The sequence below is a fragment of the Erythrolamprus reginae genome, chromosome 2 (assembly GCF_031021105.1).
Source record: "Erythrolamprus reginae isolate rEryReg1 chromosome 2, rEryReg1.hap1, whole genome shotgun sequence".
Taxonomy (NCBI): Eukaryota; Metazoa; Chordata; class Lepidosauria; order Squamata; family Dipsadidae; genus Erythrolamprus; species Erythrolamprus reginae.
The window spans coordinates 41227207-41244397 of NC_091951.1; the positions used below are offsets into that span (position 1 = coordinate 41227207).

The following is a 17191-nucleotide window of genomic DNA, read 5'->3' on the forward strand; positions in this document are numbered from 1 at the left end:
ATTCATACGGAAATTGTCAAAATCCTATCATCGGGAGAGGAAGTTGCGGCTAATTCTGAGGCAATTGGAAGATAGCTATTTAAATATTGATATCATAAGTGAATTGCCATTGCAGAATTTAACCCAGATCTTGCTAAAAAAAGAGCATAGCATTTTTATATGCAGTAAAACCCACTTTCCCCCCCTCTTCAATATTTGTGTCTGTCATCTTGGAATAATGGATTCCGCGCCCCTCCCTCCCCCTGGCTTGTTACACCTGCCAGCATACCAGAACGGCAGAATATCACCCATTCCCATTCTTATGAATTGTAATTGTAATGACCACTAGCACGAAATTAATTAATGGTAGAAATTTAAGAGATTTTATTTATTTATTTATTTATTATTGATTGATTGATTGATTGATTGATTGATTGATTGATTGACTGACTGACTGACTGACTGACTGACTGACTGACTGACTGACTTACTTACTTACTTACTTACTTACTTACTTACTTACTTACTTTAGTTACTTATTAGATTTGTATGCCGCCCCTCTCCGTAGACTCGGGGCGGCTAACAACAGTAATAAAACAACATATAACAAAACTAATATTTAAAATAACTAAAAACCCTTATTAAAAACCAAACATACACACAAATATACCATGCATAAATTGTATAGGCCTGAGGGGAATGAATATCTCAATTCCCCCATGCCTGACGACAGAGGTGGGTTTTAAGGAGCTTACGAAAGGCAAGGAGGTTGGTGGCAATTCTGATCTCTGGGGGGAGCTGATTCCAGAGGGTCGGGGCCACCACAGAGAAGGCTCTTCCCCGAAAGACATTGTTTAGTCGACGGGACCCGGAGAAGGACAACTCTGTGGGACCTAACTGGTCGCTGGGATTCGTGCGGCAGAAGGCGGTCCCGGAGATATTCTGGTCCGATGCCATGAAGGGCTTTATAGGTCATAACCAACATCTGAATTGTGACCAGAAACTGATCAGCAACCAATGCAGACTGCGGAGTGTTGGAGTAACATGGGCATACCTAGGGAAGCCCATGATTGCACTCACAGCTGCATTCTGCATGATCTGAAGTTTCCGAACACTCTTCAAAGGTAGCCCCATGTAGAGAGCATTACAGTAGTCGAGCCTCGAGGTGATGAGGGCATGAGTGACTGTGAGCAGTGAGTCCCGGCCCAGGTATGGCCGCAACTGGTGCACCAGGTGAACCTGGGCAAACGCCCCCCTCGCCACAGCTGAAAGATGTTTCTCTAATGTGAGCTGTGGATCGAGGAGGACGCCCAAGTTGCGGACCCTCTCTGAGGGGGTCAATGATTCCCCCCTCAGGGTGATGGATGGACAGATGGAATTGTCCCTGGGAGGCAAAACCCACAGCCACTCCGTCTTATCAGCGTTAAGTTTGAGTCTGTTGACACTCATCCAGGCCCCAACAGCCTCTAGGCACCGGCACATCACTTCCACTGCTTCGTTGACTGGACATAGTATTGTGTGCTGTACATGCATGTTTGTAAATGTAAGAGACAAAACTCACATGTGTCAGTCATCTAGAATGCTTGAGAAGATGTGAATTTGGGAAAAGGTGCTAGAACAGTGATGGCGAACCTTTTTTTCCTTGGGTGCCAAAAGAGCGTGGGTGTGCGCTATCATTCAATGCCTGGAAACGGCGAAAACACATTCTCCTGCTCTCTGGAGATCCTTTGGAGGGCGAAAATGGCCTGTTTCCCAACTTCTGGTGGGCCCGGTAGGCTCGTGTTTCGCCCTCCCCAGGCTCCAGAGGCTTCCCTGGAGCAGGGGGAGGGTAAAAATGCCCTTCCCATCTCTCTGGAGGCTCTCTGGAAGCCAAAAACACTATCATCTATCTATCTATCTATCTATCTATCTATCTATCTATCTATCTATCTATCTATCTATCTATCTATCTATCTATTTATTTATTTATTATTGGATTTGTATGCCGCCCCTATCCATAGACTCGGGGCGGCTAACAACAACAAAATAAACCCAGCATGTAAATCCAATACCAAAACAACTAAAAAACCCTTATTGTAAAACTAATCATACATACAAGCAAACATACCATGCATAAAATTGTAAAGGCCTAGGGGGAAAGAGTATCTCAGTTCCCCCATGCCTGATGGCAGAGGTGGGTTTTAAGGAGCTTACGAAAGGCGAGGAGGGTGGGGGCAATTCTAATCTCCGGGGGGGGGGGTTGGTTCCAGAGGGCCGGGGCCGCCACAGAGAAGGCTCTTCCCCTGGGGGCCCGCCAAATGACATTGTTTAGTTGATGGGACCTGGAGAAGACCCACTCTGTGGGACCTAACTGGTCGCTGGGATTTGTGCAGCAGAAGGCGGTCCCTGAGATAATCTGGTCCGGTGCCATGAAGGACTTTATAAGTCATAACCAACACTTTGAATTGTGACCAGAAACTGATCGGCAACCAATGCAGACTGCGGACTGTTGGTGTTACATGGACGTAGACAGGGCCGCCGATAGGGCCGTACTACTGGGAGTGGTGTACCGGGCCCGGCCATGAGGGGAGCCAGGTTTTGCCCGCCGTCGCACATGCGCAGTACCGGCCCTCTCTTGCCGGCTGCCTGCCTCACCAACGAAAAAGGCGGGCCCTCTGGCCCTCGCAAGGCAGGACTCGAAGCCCCGACGGAGCCTTTGGCAGCGCGGTCCTCCAGTCCCAGAATAAAGCGTGCGGCGAATGTAGGAGCCCCTTCGGGGTGGCGGTTGCGCTTGTGTTAAATTTTGTTTCTTTCCTAAGCAGCCTTCTGTGTAAAAAAATCCATTTGGGAACAAGTCGTTCCCAAATGGATTTTTTTACACAGAAGGCTGCTTAGGAAAGAAACAAAATGTAATGCAAGTTGTAGGCTTCGCACGCGTGCGCCAGCGTCCCCCAAAAGCCCCCCCGTGCACCCTTTTCCAAGGGCGCGCACGAAGCCGCGGCCGCCACTGCCCCCTGCGCCTCTAGCCCCCTCGCGCCCCCGTGGCTACTCGCCGCTGCCCTCGCCCGGCCGCCCGCTCCGCCTCTCTTCCCTGCAGGCATTCTCACAGCAGGGGCCACCGCGCTCTCTCCATCTCCCTGCTAGCCTGCCCGGAGCAAAGTAACAGCGAAGGTTTTTCTTACTTTGAATTTTCTGGGTTGGGTTGGCAGCAGGGGATGGGTTGGAATAAAGGAAGAAGGGAAAGAAGGAGAAAGGGGAAGGGAAGGAAGGAAAGGAAAAGAGGGAGGGGGGAAAGGAAGGAAGGAGAGATAGGTTGATTGTAATTGAAAATTACAATTGAAAGTAATTGAAAATTACTTTCACCAGCCTCCGGAGAACGAGAGAGAGTGAGAGCAATGACAGAACAAGATAGAGAGAAAGTGAGAGAGAGAGAGAGAGAGAGAGAGAGAAATAGGGGGAGAGAAAGAGATAGCAAGAGAAAGAGAATGAGAGAGAGAAAGAGTGTGAGAGAGAAAGCAAGAGAGAGAGAGAAAGAAAACAAGAGAGGGAAAGTGAGAAAAAGAGAGAGAGAGAAAGAGGGGGAGAGATAGAGAAAGAGAGAGAAAGAAAAGAGAGAGAGATGAGAGAGGAAGGAAGAGGGAGAGAGAGGGAGAAAGCAAGATAGAGAAAGAGAGAGAGAAAGAAAGAAAGTAAGAGATGAGAGAGGAAGGAAGAGAGAGAGAGGAAGAAAACAAGATAGAGAAAGAGAGAGAGAGAGATGAGAGAGGAAGGAAGAGAGTCAGAGAGAGGAAGAAAGCAAGATAGAGAAAGAGAGAGAGGGGAAGAAAGAGAGAGAAATGAGAGAGGAAGAAAGAGAGTGAGAGAGAGGAAGAAAGCAAGATAGAGAAAGAAAGAGATGAGAGAGGAAGGAAGAGAGTGAGAGAAAGAGAAAGAAAGCAAGAGAGAGAAAGAGAAAGAGAAAGAAAGAAAGAGATGAGAGAGGAAGAAAGAGACAGAGAGAATAGTGGAAGGAAGAGAGAGAGAAATATTAGAAAAAAGGGGAGAAAAAAAGAGAAATGAGAAAATGATTGAGGCAGAGAATGACAGAAAAGAGAGAGAAACAGAGAGAGAAGTGACTCATGATTTAAAGCATATGGTAAAAGCACTTAAATAATAACAGAGAAAAAAACCCAGCCATCACCTGTTTTTATTAATAGTTTTGCTGGTTGTTTTAGTTTTAATAGTAATGGATTTTGGTTTTTTTAAATTATTATTGACAAAATTGAACGGGTCCAAAGACGGGCTACAAGAATGGTGGAAGGTCTTAAGCATAAAACGTATCAGGAAAGACTTAATGAACTCAATCTGTATAGTCTGGAGGACAGAAGGAAAAGGGGGGACATGATCGAAACATTTAAATATATTAAAGGGTTAAATAAGGTTCAGGAGGGAAGTGTTTTTAATAGGAAAGTGAACACAAGAACAAGGGGACACAATCTGAAGTTAGTTGGGGGAAAGATCAAAAGCAACATGAGAAAATATTATTTTACTGAAAGAGTAGTAGATCCTTGGAACAAACTTCCAGCAGACGTGGTAGATAAATCCACAGTAACTGGATTTAAACATGCCTGGGATAAACATATATCCATCCTAAGATAAAATACAGGAAATAGTATAAGGGCATCAGTCTTCTATGTTTCTATGTTTCTATTAATTTCTTTTAATAATAAAGAAGGGATTTATTTATTTATTTATTTATTTATTTATTTATTTATTTATTTATTTATTTATTTATTTATTTATTTATTTATTTATTTATTTATTTATTTATTTATTTATTTATTTATTTATTTATTTATTTATTTATTTATTTATTTATTTCTATGCCGCCCAGTCCCAGGTTTTTCCTTATTTCCAGATTGCATTTCTTCTTGGTGAGGTTCCGCCCATTGCTTCTTGTACTACCTTCAGGTGGCATGGAGAATAAATAGATGCCATCTGCTCTGTGGCAGCCCTTTAAGGATTGGGAAACTATTATATTCCCCCTCAGTTTTCTATTTATTGAGCTAAACATACTCATTCTCTAAGCCCTTGTTCATAGGATTTAGCCTCTAGGCCAGGGGGGTCAAACTCAATTTCATTGAGGGCCACATCAGGGCTGTGTTTGACCTCAGAGGGCCGGGGGAGGGCTTGCCCAGGGTGTGTGGCCATGGTGGGCATGGCACGGGATTTGGGGGGCAGTAGTTTTAAAATGGCCAGGGGGGGGGGCAGACACTTAGGCTGTATGGGGCCCCAAAATTCCTGATGGTGGCCCTGGGCGTAGATGCACGTTGGAGCTAGAGCAACAGCTTGCGTGCCAGCAGATATGGCTCCATGTGCCACCTGTGGCAGCCGTGCCATAGGTTCGCCATCACTGTGCTAGAACCATAAACAATGCAACCCCCAAAATTTTGCAATAAACACGGTCAAGATACATAAACAGGTGTCACTCATTCTAAATCCCATTTTATTTGTATGTCAATAACTAGTTGCTTTTGCTGTTTCTGAAGGGAAATTCTCCAGTCACAAATATGAATGTTTGGAAGGACAACATCCTGAGGAGTGAGATCTTTTTTTCTAACGAAACCTGGGTCCTCTTCTTGGCTGATTCTCCTTCTCAAGGCCCTTCTGTGTGAAGATCTGCTATATTCCTTGACTATTGTAGGTGGGCAAGGTTGTCGTCTTAAGATGATTGGGTTTGGGGGGTACCTTAGATGGTCTTCCATCGGGTGAAAGATGGGATTTTTCTCAGGCTGGCCACTTGTACTCTTCCTCCTCCCTTTCAAAGAGTAGTCTGGGCCAGCCAGGGAGGGAGGGAGGGGACGATGGTTCGGCTAATAAGGAGAGATGCTAGGGTCACTGGCAAAGAAGCATGGTATCACTTCGCCGATGCCCATGGTGGCTTGGCCGGCCATGTAGTTGCTGAGGTAGCAGTGTTGCTCTCCGTCTTGTGTTACCAGGAGACACCTCTGTGCAAAGATGGCTTTTTTATTCCCCTTCATTGACATCTTTTGTTGGGAAAGGAAAAAAGGGGGCAAAAGCTTGCCCTCAAAACTGTCAGATGGACGTTCCCACTTTCTCACGTGACTGATCGTCAAGTTCCTTCGTTGCCGGTTTCTTCCTTGTTTCCTCTTCTGTTTCTGTCCCTGTTTCTTCTGAGGTTGTAACTTTTTCTGGGTTTGGACAATAGCCATTGTGTTCATCTTCTGCGTTTATGCTCACCTGAAGTTTGTACTGATGTGCCTCAGCAATGTCTCTCCCTTTTCTGTGATATACTGACTTGTATTCAAAGGAGGGACCAGCCCTTTGCCCTTTGATTGGTCAGCTAGAACAATGCTTTACCTGAAAAGCCCAACACTTCACAGTAAGCATTGTGAGCTCTCCCTCTCCCCTAATGGACACATGTGATGCCTATTGACCAATAGGAAAGGATAGAACAGATAAGTTACGGAAATTTGAAAAAAAAGAAATTAGAGGGTTTATCTAGTAGCCCTATTTCTAATTGATGTTTTTACTAAAATATAACATGAATTAATATTGTAGTAGTAATAGGAAACAAATACTGTATATATAGATGTCCCTAACTCTTATTTCTTTGCCTGTCTTGAACAAGAAACATTATATGTATAAAATATTTTGTGCAGATAAAAGCAGGCATGAAAATTGAGACCCATTTAGTTCTATGGGAACTGATAAATGCTGAGGACTAGCAACCATCACACATATTTCCCTTTTTCTTGCACAACAATTTCTTCCCAGAAAGAAAGATGGGAATTATGTATACATCTGGAGATATTCATATGGGGAAATCTAATTTAAGACGTTTGAACCAAGAAATGCCATTAATGACTAGTGGCACCCAGAGATTGGCATCGACCAAACCGGTTCCGTGATTTCATTGTGACCAGGGTGTCCAGCAAACCTGGAAAACAGGGAAATCAGGGAATTATCAGGGAAATCGGCAGTTTGGAAAATATCAGGGAATTAGTGAAAAAAAAATAATTGAATAAATCAGGGGGGAAAACCATACTGTATTAAAAGTTATCCTTTCCCCCTAGGCTACTACAAGTTATGCATGGTACGTTTGTGTGTATGTTTGGTTTTTTTTATAATAAGGGTTTTTTAGTTGTTTTTATTAATTGGATTGTTCATGTTGTTTTACCACTGTTGTTAGCCGCCCCGAGTCTGCGGAGAGGGGCGGCATACAAATCCAATAAATAATAATAAATAATAAAATGTTTAAAAGTCAGGGAAAAATCATGTAAAAAACCCCAACGGACCGTGCTGCCTGGCAGAGTCAAGCAAAAATGAGCTCTCCATGGCTTAGCCGTTTGGTATGACATCATTTACAACCACGCCTTAACTGGATTGCAAATTACAGGGAAATGTCAGGGAATTTCAAAATGCTTTCCCCCCTGGACACCCTGGTGATGCAACCAGCAGGTCGCTTCCGGTTTGGGTGAAACCGGTCCGAACTAGGAGGAACCCATCCCTGGTATACAGGAAAGACCTTGAAAGATGGAACAAAGAAATGCTTGTGCTTCCTGTGTGGTCTGCCTGTTAAGGCTGACATCATCCTCCAGATGCAGGCTATGATGGTTGGAGGATGATGTCAGCCTTAACAGGCAGACCACACAGGAAGCACAAGCAGAAAAGCTAAATTAACAGGAGCTTACAACTATGAAAGGACAGTCTTCCCACCATTTCCTTTCAACCCTGAGCAACTAGGGAGGGTCCCTTCTGAGTCTCTTGCTGTACTCACTATCCAACTCTAGTCTAAGATCCCTCTTATCTGGCCATTTTCTAGGCAGATTCTCTTTGTCTCCCAAGGTCTTTCTCACATTCCATTCCATAGTTACTATTCTATGCCGATGATTCCCACAAATGGTAGATTAGGCATCCTATTTTTATGAATATTGATTGTTTCTTCATTGCTTATTTGGACCCCTATGACAATCATTAAGTGTTTTGCAACATGATTCTTGACAAATGTATATTTTCTTTTATGTACACTGAGAGCATATGCACCAAAGACAAATTCCTTGTGTATCCAATCACACTTGGCCAATAAATAATTCCAGTCTATTATTCTAAAAGAGAGGATTGTTGCTCCATGCCTAAAATCTGATGCAAAGCGTGTCGAAGACTTTTCACATCTCAAAGGTTATGAGTTGTTCAAAGTTCAGAGGCAATTGAAAATCATCTCCAAGAGTTAGCTTGTTTATTAGTTTATTATATAGATTTGGTCTTATCAAACCACTCTGTGTGACTAACCAACAAAACATCTGAAACATACATATCAAAATAATAGACCACCACCACCACCACCACCACCACAGGATGCCAGGCCAAGAAAAAACCCACACCAGCCCAGGGCAAGAATGCTTCTGCCAATATCCAGGCCCTCAAGCCTAGAAAAAAAAGAATCCAGGTTTTTATAGGCTTTCTTAAGGTAAAAAGAGGGTGTTTCAAACCAATCTTGTAGGGACCAGCTGCATAAGAGAGCAAACTCTACCCAGTGTTTATAGCTATTTATAACTTAATCTCTCTTTTTACTATGCCCGCTTCAAGGTGCAGGCTCTCTTGAGGCAAATCACTGGACTAGAAGCCCTGAACTCCCCCAGAGATTAGAATTGCCCCCACCCTCCTTGCCTTTCGTAAGCTACTTAAAACCCACCTCTGCCGCCAGGCATGGGGGAATTGAGATTCCCTTTCCCCCTAGGCCTTTACAATTTTATGCATGGTATGTCTGTATGTATGTTTGGTTTTTTATATTAAAGGGTTTTTAATCGTTTTTAGTATTGGATTATTATTGTATGCTGTTTTATGCTTGCTGTTAGCCGCCCCGAGTCTTCGGAGAGGGGCGGCATATAAATCCAATAAATAAATAAATAAAATAAATTTAGGAAGATGTTTTCCAGTGGCCTGAAGTCAACCAAAAAACCTACAGGTAAGAAGCACATTCAGGAAAGGCAGCACACAGAGAACTGCTGGAGCAACTACAATATTTTATTCTTTATTTTTAAAACATGTACCTAGCATGCAGTTTACTATTGATGTAAGGAATGGCAAACCTTTGGGGTTCAGTGGGTCAAATATTTGAAAAATGCCTAATGATTCTGCTGGTGTGTCTCCCCCTCCCCGAGAATAAGAATTCCTTACCACCCCCCTATCTAGCCTACCTTGAACAGCAGCACTTAGCAAAGAAACAATATTATAGCAGCAGAAAAGTGGGAAAACCAGGTTTAACTGGCTTCAATGTGCCTTAAACAACAACATTTGATTATTTGGGGGGAAATCGTTTCTTACTTTATCTGATCTTGAAAGGTTGTCACTCAAACAAAAATATCAGGATGGTTGTAGAATAAGAAAATGGAAATAATTGTGAATATTCTCCATTGGACTTCTACAAAAGTAAGTGAGCCTCAACAGTACGAGGCTTGGTGGAATCCTGGTGACTATTTTCAGGCAACTCTGCTGATTGGTGTCCTTCACCCAGTTACTTTCTTCCATTCCATTCATTGCGGGGGACGCACCAACTGTCTGGCCACTACATCTAAATTAACAGTCTTCCCAGCTGCTGCCAAAAAGGCCAGGATTTCTGGCCTTCTGTTTTGCTGGAGGGGAGATCTTGCATAACCATCACAAATCCACCATGGACATCATTAGGGGGCTGAACACATCTACTATGTACTGTTTCTTTTCCAGTTTTTCTATGTGACTCTCTGGTGGTAAAAGCCAAAAGAACAATTAAGATGTAATGCCTAGAATGTTCATGTCTTGTAAGTTTACTCTAGCCTTAGGCTATGGCAGGTAGGTATATTACTTAACCTTCAGGTCAGCTGCTTGGACAATCTAGCTTAAACATTGTGTGTTCTGTACACTTACACACATGCTACTTGATTTCCAGAAAATTAGAGATGCTTGATTTAAGAATAAACTTTCTTAGGGCTAATCGATGGGCGCCAATCATACCAGTTTTACTGTTCACATAAAATACTACCTCTCATGACTCAGTTAAGCATGTTGGGTGAATCTGGCTGTTATGCAGTCATCTGGATGAATAAATAGACTGGAACAGAAATCAAAACAACCATTTAAATATGAACCAGCAGTGTGCAGCAGCTGCCAAAAAAGCCAATACAGTTCTAGGCTGCATTAACAGAGGGATAGAATCAAGATCACGTGAAGTATTAATACCACTTTATAAGGCCTTGGTAAGGCCACACTTGATACTGTATTCAATTTTGGTTGCCATGATGTAAAAAAGATGTTGAGATTCTAGACAGAATGTAAAGAAGAGCAACAAAGTTGATTAGGGGACTGGAGGCTAAAACATATGAAGAACGGTTGCAGGAACTGGGTATGTCTAGTTTAATGAAAAGAAGGACTAGGGGAGACAGGAAAGCAGTGTTCCAATATCTCAGGAGCCACCACAAAGAAGAGGGAATTAAGCTATTATCCAAAGCTCCTGAGGGTAGAACAAGAAAGAATGGGTGGAAATTAATCAAGAGGAGATGCAACTTAGAACTAAGGAGAAATTTCCTGTTGGTTAAAACAATTAATCAGTGGAACAGCCTGCCTCCAGAAGTTGTGAATGCTCCAACACTGGAAGCTTTTAAGAAGATGTTTGATAACCATTTGTCTGAAGTAGTATAGGATTTCTTGCCTAAGCAGGGGGTTGGACTAGAAGACCTCTGAGGTCCCTTCCAACTCCGTTTTCCTATTCTATTGTATAAATCTCCTTTTGAATCCTGCTGAGCACAAAAGGCAAGTCTTAAATGCCTCTTCTGTCTTACCACTACCGGATTTAGGATATTTTTTTTTTCTGAAGTGTCTCGTGTGATTACAAAATAAGCTTCAATAAAATAGACATGCATGCGCGGGAAACAAAAACAAAATTAATCTAAGTGTTTCTCACAGTCCCAAATGAGGTTTTCGTAGAAAACAGTAAGAACTTTTACTTAGTTTCAGGTTCTCCTGGAGTACAGAACTACCTATCTGGAAGACAGTGCCACTTGTTCCTAAGAAAATCGAAGACAGCCAGCATGGCATCAAAGACTTCACATGGAATGTCTACTGTTTACTAAGCAGCGTCAGGTCAATCTTTTAAAAAGGCATTTTAAACAACAGAGGCCTCCAGTTCTTATAAGACACAAAATTTTAAGTTCCAAGCACACACTGCTTCCCTCTGGCTCCATAAAAGCATTTGCAAGAGAGTTATTAGTGAATTCCTGCAAAAATATTCATATAAAAATTGCATGAATGTATTTCTCAGTGCATTCCCAGTGCTTACAGCAACATATACAAGGATTTCTTTTCCCCTGTGGGAATTCTTTCGTGCTTAATAAAATCTGATCTACTTCAAAAAAGTATTCTGACATTCAAAGCACACAAAAAAAAATTCCTCCCAGAGTGAAGCAGCTGGCGTTTAATTAGCTGATTTTTTCCCCTCTCAGGAATGTATATGGCTTTTTTCCTGTATGGATTTTCTGATGCCTAGTTAGGCAACATTTCACCCGGAAGGTCTTTCCACAGTCTTCACACTCAAATGGCTTCTCACCTGTGTGGATCCTGTAATGTGCTTGCAGATGGGACTTCATGAAGAATTTTTGGCTGCAGTCGGGGCAGCCATAAGGTTTCTCTCCAGTGTGGACACGCAAATGGACATTAAGGTTAAACTGCTTATTAAAACACTTCCCACATTCAGTACATAGATATAGCTTTTTTCCTGTGTGGATCCTCTGGTGTGTAATAAGGTGTGAACATTGATCGAAACTTTCCCCACACTCAGGACAGACAAAATTCTTGTCTGACACTGCAGGGGGCTTCCTACTTATACTTGTGATGAAATTTTCTGCTTCAGGAATTGCACGTGTCACCTCTGGTAATACTGCCTGGGTACCGCCTGCTGATTTGCTCTCCATTGGTCTGGACAGCTTGGGGCCCCCTGCATGGGTCCGGCGGTGCTTATTTAGGGAAGCTTTAACAGGGAATCTCTTCCTGCAGACTTCACACTCATACGGCTTCTCCCCCGTGTGCATCCTATAGTGTCCAAGTAAATGAGATTTAGTGCAAAAGCTTTTGCCACAATCAGGACAGCCGTAAGGTCTCTCTCCAGTATGGAGACGCAAATGGACAGTAAGGTTAGATTGCTTATTAAAACGTTTCCCGCATTCATAACAGACGTAATTCCTGTTCGACACTGTTATCCCTACTGGGGAATTGGCACTGATAACTTTCACTATTTTTTCTGCATCGGAAACTGTGCACACCTGTATCACTTCTGGCAATACTGCCTGGGCATTGCCTTCTGGTTTGATCTCTGGTATGGGCAACTTGGGATCTCCGGAATGGATTCGTTGGTGCTTATTTAGAGAAGATTTAACAGGGAACCTCTTCCCACAGTCTTCACATACATAAGGCTTCTCCCCTGTGTGTATCCGGTAGTGTCCATGTAAATGATATTTGGCATTGAATCTTTTGCCACAATCAGGGCAGCTGAAAGGTTTCTCCCCACGATGGAGGCGTGCGTGGACTTTAAGGTTGGACTGTTTGTTAAAACGTTTCCCACATTCAGTACACGGATATGGCTTTTCCCCTGTGTGGATCCTCTGGTGTTTAATCACTTTTGACGGCTGATCAAACCTTTTCCCACACTCATCACATCCATATTTTTTTCTTGTTGCAGTAGTAGCTGATCGAGAACCACTTCTAGGCATTTTCTTGCCAGCCTTAGAAGCTTGTGATACCTCCAGTGGTAATTCCTGCCGCCTGCTGGGTTTGATCCCCATTTTTTCAGAATGGGTGGGGTCAAAGGAGACATCCCACTGCAACGGTCCATAAAACTGCTCTGCTCCAGCCTTCTCTCGAGGAGGATTCTTTCTTGTGTCCACATTTTCTGCAAGAACAAGGAAGATATTCTGTAGTGAAAACAGAGGCAAAAGAATTAACCATAGCCAGCAAAGTGAGGGTGGAAAAAATGGTGTGTGTGTGTGTGTGTTATTGGAAAGTTGTTAGTGGGAGAACTTTCCCACTATATCCCAGCTATTTTGTTCAAGTAAGGTGATAGCTCCATCAATATTTTCTATTCCAGTACATGCCTAAAATAATAAAGAATGACAAAGTTTCAGCTGAAACAAAATCTGCCAAAAATAATATTTTGTTAAAAATCCTACAGGATAAAAACTGCACTCAGCAGGATCACAACCTCTTGATATCTAGATGGGAGGAGTGCTTTTCCCACGTGTCTCGCGTCCGATTGGTGGAAGGGAGGGACCCTCGATGTGGGAAGGGTGGGGCGAAATGTTAGTCACAGTCTCCCGAGAGAGGCGAGGTTTTACGGTGACCAATTTGAAAGAGCTTAGCGGGGATTTCTGCATTGTGGAGCCACAATTTAGGCTTAGGATAAGAATTAGAATAATTGAAATCATTATGACTGTAACATTAAAATGACATCTCGTTGCCTACAATCTCACACTATTCACAAGAGCCTACAAAACTTTTGCCAGACCCATCCTAGAATACAGCTCATCTGTCTGGAACCCATACCACATCTTGGACATCAACACCCTTGAAAAGGTCCAAAAATATTTCACCAGAAGAGCCCTTCACTCCTCCACTAGAAACAGAATACCCTACGAAAGGAGACTTACAGTACTGGGCCTAGAAACTTTAGAACTAAGACGCCTTAAACAAGATCTAAGTATTGCCCACAAGATCATATGCTGCAACGCCCTGCCTGTCGGCGACTACTTCAGCTTCAACCGCAACAACACAAGAGCACGCAACAGATTCAAACTTAATATTAACCGCTCCAAACTTGACTGTAAAAAATATGACTTTAACAATTGAGTTGTCGAAGAGTGTAACTCATTAACAGACTCAATAGTGTCAACCCCTAACCCCCAACATTTCTCCCTTAGACTATTCACAATTGACCTCTCCAGGTTCCTTAGAGGTCAGTAAGGGGCGTACATAAGTGCACCAGTGTGCCTTCCGTCCCTTGTCCAATTGTCTTTCCTTTATCTCATATATCACATATATGTTCTTCCTTTCATATATCTTCTCTATTTTATATTTTTCTTTATATATATTACCTCATGTCTATTCTTTTCTATGTATTGTGTATTGGACAAAATAAATAAATAAAACTCCCAAAGGGTCACCACCTCCAACATACACTACGTAAGCGTGATGATGATTATATATTATAATAATATATAACTATGCCTGCAGGCAGGCAGGTTAGAGGTGATAGGTAGAATAGAATAGAATAGATCCATTTTGTAATAATTTAATAAATATTACTCAGTATACGTCTTTCGTTCTGACATCTCAATATTTAAAACTCCAACTTTATAAAATTCAATCAATCCCATTGTTATGTTTCCAAATCCCCTAAATTTTTAATCTTTAAATTTCTTTAGTAGTTTATAGCCTTGTGGTTTTTCAATTACATCTCTTCCCAATTGTTCAATTTTTAAAGTTTTATTTAACTTTTCTTGTTTTCTTTTTTTAATCACCATTCTACTTTTGCATCATAGAAGACAGTCTGTTCTGTCAAATAGAATAGAATTCTTTATTATTTTGCCATCCTAGAATACAGCTCATCTGTTTGGAACCCATACCGCATCTCGGATATTAACACCCTCAAAAATGTCCAAAGATACTTCACCAGAAGAGCCCTGCATTCCTCCTCCCGTAACAGAATACCCTATGAAACTAGACTGACAATCCTGGGTCTTGAAAGCTCAGAACTACAATCTAAGTATTGCCCGCAAGATCATATGCTGCAATGTCCTGCCTGTCAACGACTACTTCAGCTTCAACTGTAACAACACAAGAGCACACAACAGATTCAAGCTTAATATTAACCGCTTCAAACTTGACTGTAAAAAATACGACTTTCGTAATAGAGTCTTTGAAGCGTGGAACTCATTACCAGACTCTGTAATATCATCCCCTAACCCCCAACATTTTTCCCACGGTTGACCTCTCCAGATTCCTAAGAGGTCAGTAAGGGGCGTGTATAAGTGCACTAATGTGCCTTCCGACGCCTGTCCTATTGTCTCTTCTATATCTTGTATATTTTTTCCCTATCTCTTTTCTATACCTATATCTTTTCTTCTATTCTCTCATTGATATATTTTATTCCTATGCTCTCTCCTCTTTCTTTCTCTAATATATTTTACCTGAAGGTATCCTCTATTACCTTCATTGTGTATTATTGTGTATTGGAATAAATAAATAAATAAATAAATAAATAAATAAATAAATAAATAAATAAATAAATAAAAAATAAAAAAAAAATAAAATAAAATAAAATAAAATAAAAGAGTGATTGGACACATAAGGAATTGTTTCTTTGGTACATATGTTCTCAGTGTACATAAACGAAAAGATAAATTTGTCAAGAATCATGGGGCAATGGGGAAGGGGTTGTGTGAGTATGTGTGGTGCAGAGGGCATTGCATTATGGGTGTGAGCATGCACGTGCTATCGAGCGCACGCATATCCTTTTGGCACCGAGCAAAAAAAAATATCCACCACCACTGATATAGTGTTTCCTGCTGAAGGAGAAGAATGATGAGTTACTCTTTTATAAAGGATGGTTAATGCACTAACAAGTTTTGTATTACGAAGCTATCATACTTTTTACAAACTAACCCAGAACGTATTCAGCAGCACAAAGTAGAATGACATAGGATAATTCAAGGCCAGTCCAATGGGACGCTCATGGTCAGGCTAAAATACGGTAAGATGAGAAAGGCACCCAGGGTCGAAAACTACTGGAAGACAAGATAAGATAGTTATGACTATGGGGAGAATGGTCATGTTTACCCTTTAGAATAAAATAACCCAGAGAATGACTTTTAACAGTGTTTCCCAATCTTGGCCACTTGAAGAGGTCTGGACTTCAATTCCCAAACTTTCCCAGCTAGCATTTGCTAGCTGGGGAATTCTGGGAGTTGAAGTCCAGTTATCTTCAAGTGGCCAAGGGGGGGGGGGGAGGGAGGATTATTAGTCTTGGGGTGTATTAAGTAGAAAGTATAAAATGTTATAGATTGTAAAATGTGCTTTTGCTCCCCTTGTACTCGATCCCACTTGGGAGGCATCTTTGCAAATGTGTTTTCTTTTAAATAAACCTTTTACTTGTGAACCAGACCTGTCCCTGTATTACATCATTGGCAAACTTATCTCACACTGCCTAAACAGGAGGTTGGACTAGAAGACATCCAAGGTCCCTTCCAACTCTATTGATTGATATATATTGATAAAATTGAACAGGTCCAAAGACGGGCTACGAGAATGGTGGAAGGTCTTAAGCATAAAACGTATCAGGAAAGACTTAATGAACTCAATCTGTATAGTCTGGAGGACAGAAGGAAAAGGGGGGACATGATCAAAACGTTTAAATATGTTAAAGGGTTAAATAAGATTCAGGAGGGAAGTGTTTTTAATATGAAAGTGAACACAAGAACAAGGGGCCACAATCTGAGGTTAGTTGGGGGAAAGATCAGAAGCAACGTGAGAAAATATTATTTTACTAAAAGAGTAGTAGATACTTGGAACAAACTTCCAGCAGACGTGGTTGGTAAATCCACAATAACTGAATTTAAACATGACTGGGATAAACATATACAGGTATATCCATTTTAAGATGAAATACAGGAAATAGTATAATAGTACTAGATGGGCCATGAGGTCTTTTTCTGCCGTCAATCTTCTATGTTTCTATGTTATCCTATTCTAAATTATAGTGGAGAGAACCTCACCCAATTTTAAGTTCTTTTTTGTCATGATAATTAAGTGAGTCATGAAGTTCTTAAGTGAACCGAGCTTCTCCCACTGACTTTGCTTTTCAGAAGCTAGCTGGAAAGGTCACAAATGGCAATTTAAGTGATCCTGGGACACTGCAAATGTTGGAAAAAGATGCCAGTTCCCAAGTGCTTGAATTTTGATCATGTGATCCTGGGGACTCTGACAGTCATAACTGCAAAGCATTAAGTCTCAAGTAGTGTAGGGTTTCCTGCCTAAGCAGGGGGTTGGGCTAGCTAGAAGACCTCCAAGGTCCCTTCCAACTCTGTTGTTCTTATTATTAAGTACATTTTTTCAGTGTAACTGTAATTTTGGACAGTCAGTAAATAAATGGTCGTATGTAGAAGACCTATCTGTAAGTGCTTGGTTACATCAACTTCTAAGCCTGGCTATA

At 41.7% G+C, this 17191-nt stretch overlaps 1 protein-coding gene across 1 annotated transcript; it reads right to left on the minus strand.

Moving 5' to 3' along the window:
- Nucleotides 1-9175: 9175 nt before the first annotated feature.
- On the minus strand, nt 9176-16094 carry LOC139159379 (zinc finger protein ZFP2-like). Its single transcript, XM_070736698.1, has 2 exons — nt 16074-16094; nt 9176-12899 (listed from the first exon to the last, which is right to left on the minus strand). Exons 1-2 carry the CDS (start codon nt 16092-16094, stop codon nt 11412-11414), a joined length of 1509 nt encoding a protein of 502 aa, XP_070592799.1. The 3' UTR covers nt 9176-11411.
- Nucleotides 16095-17191: the final 1097 nt, after the last annotated feature.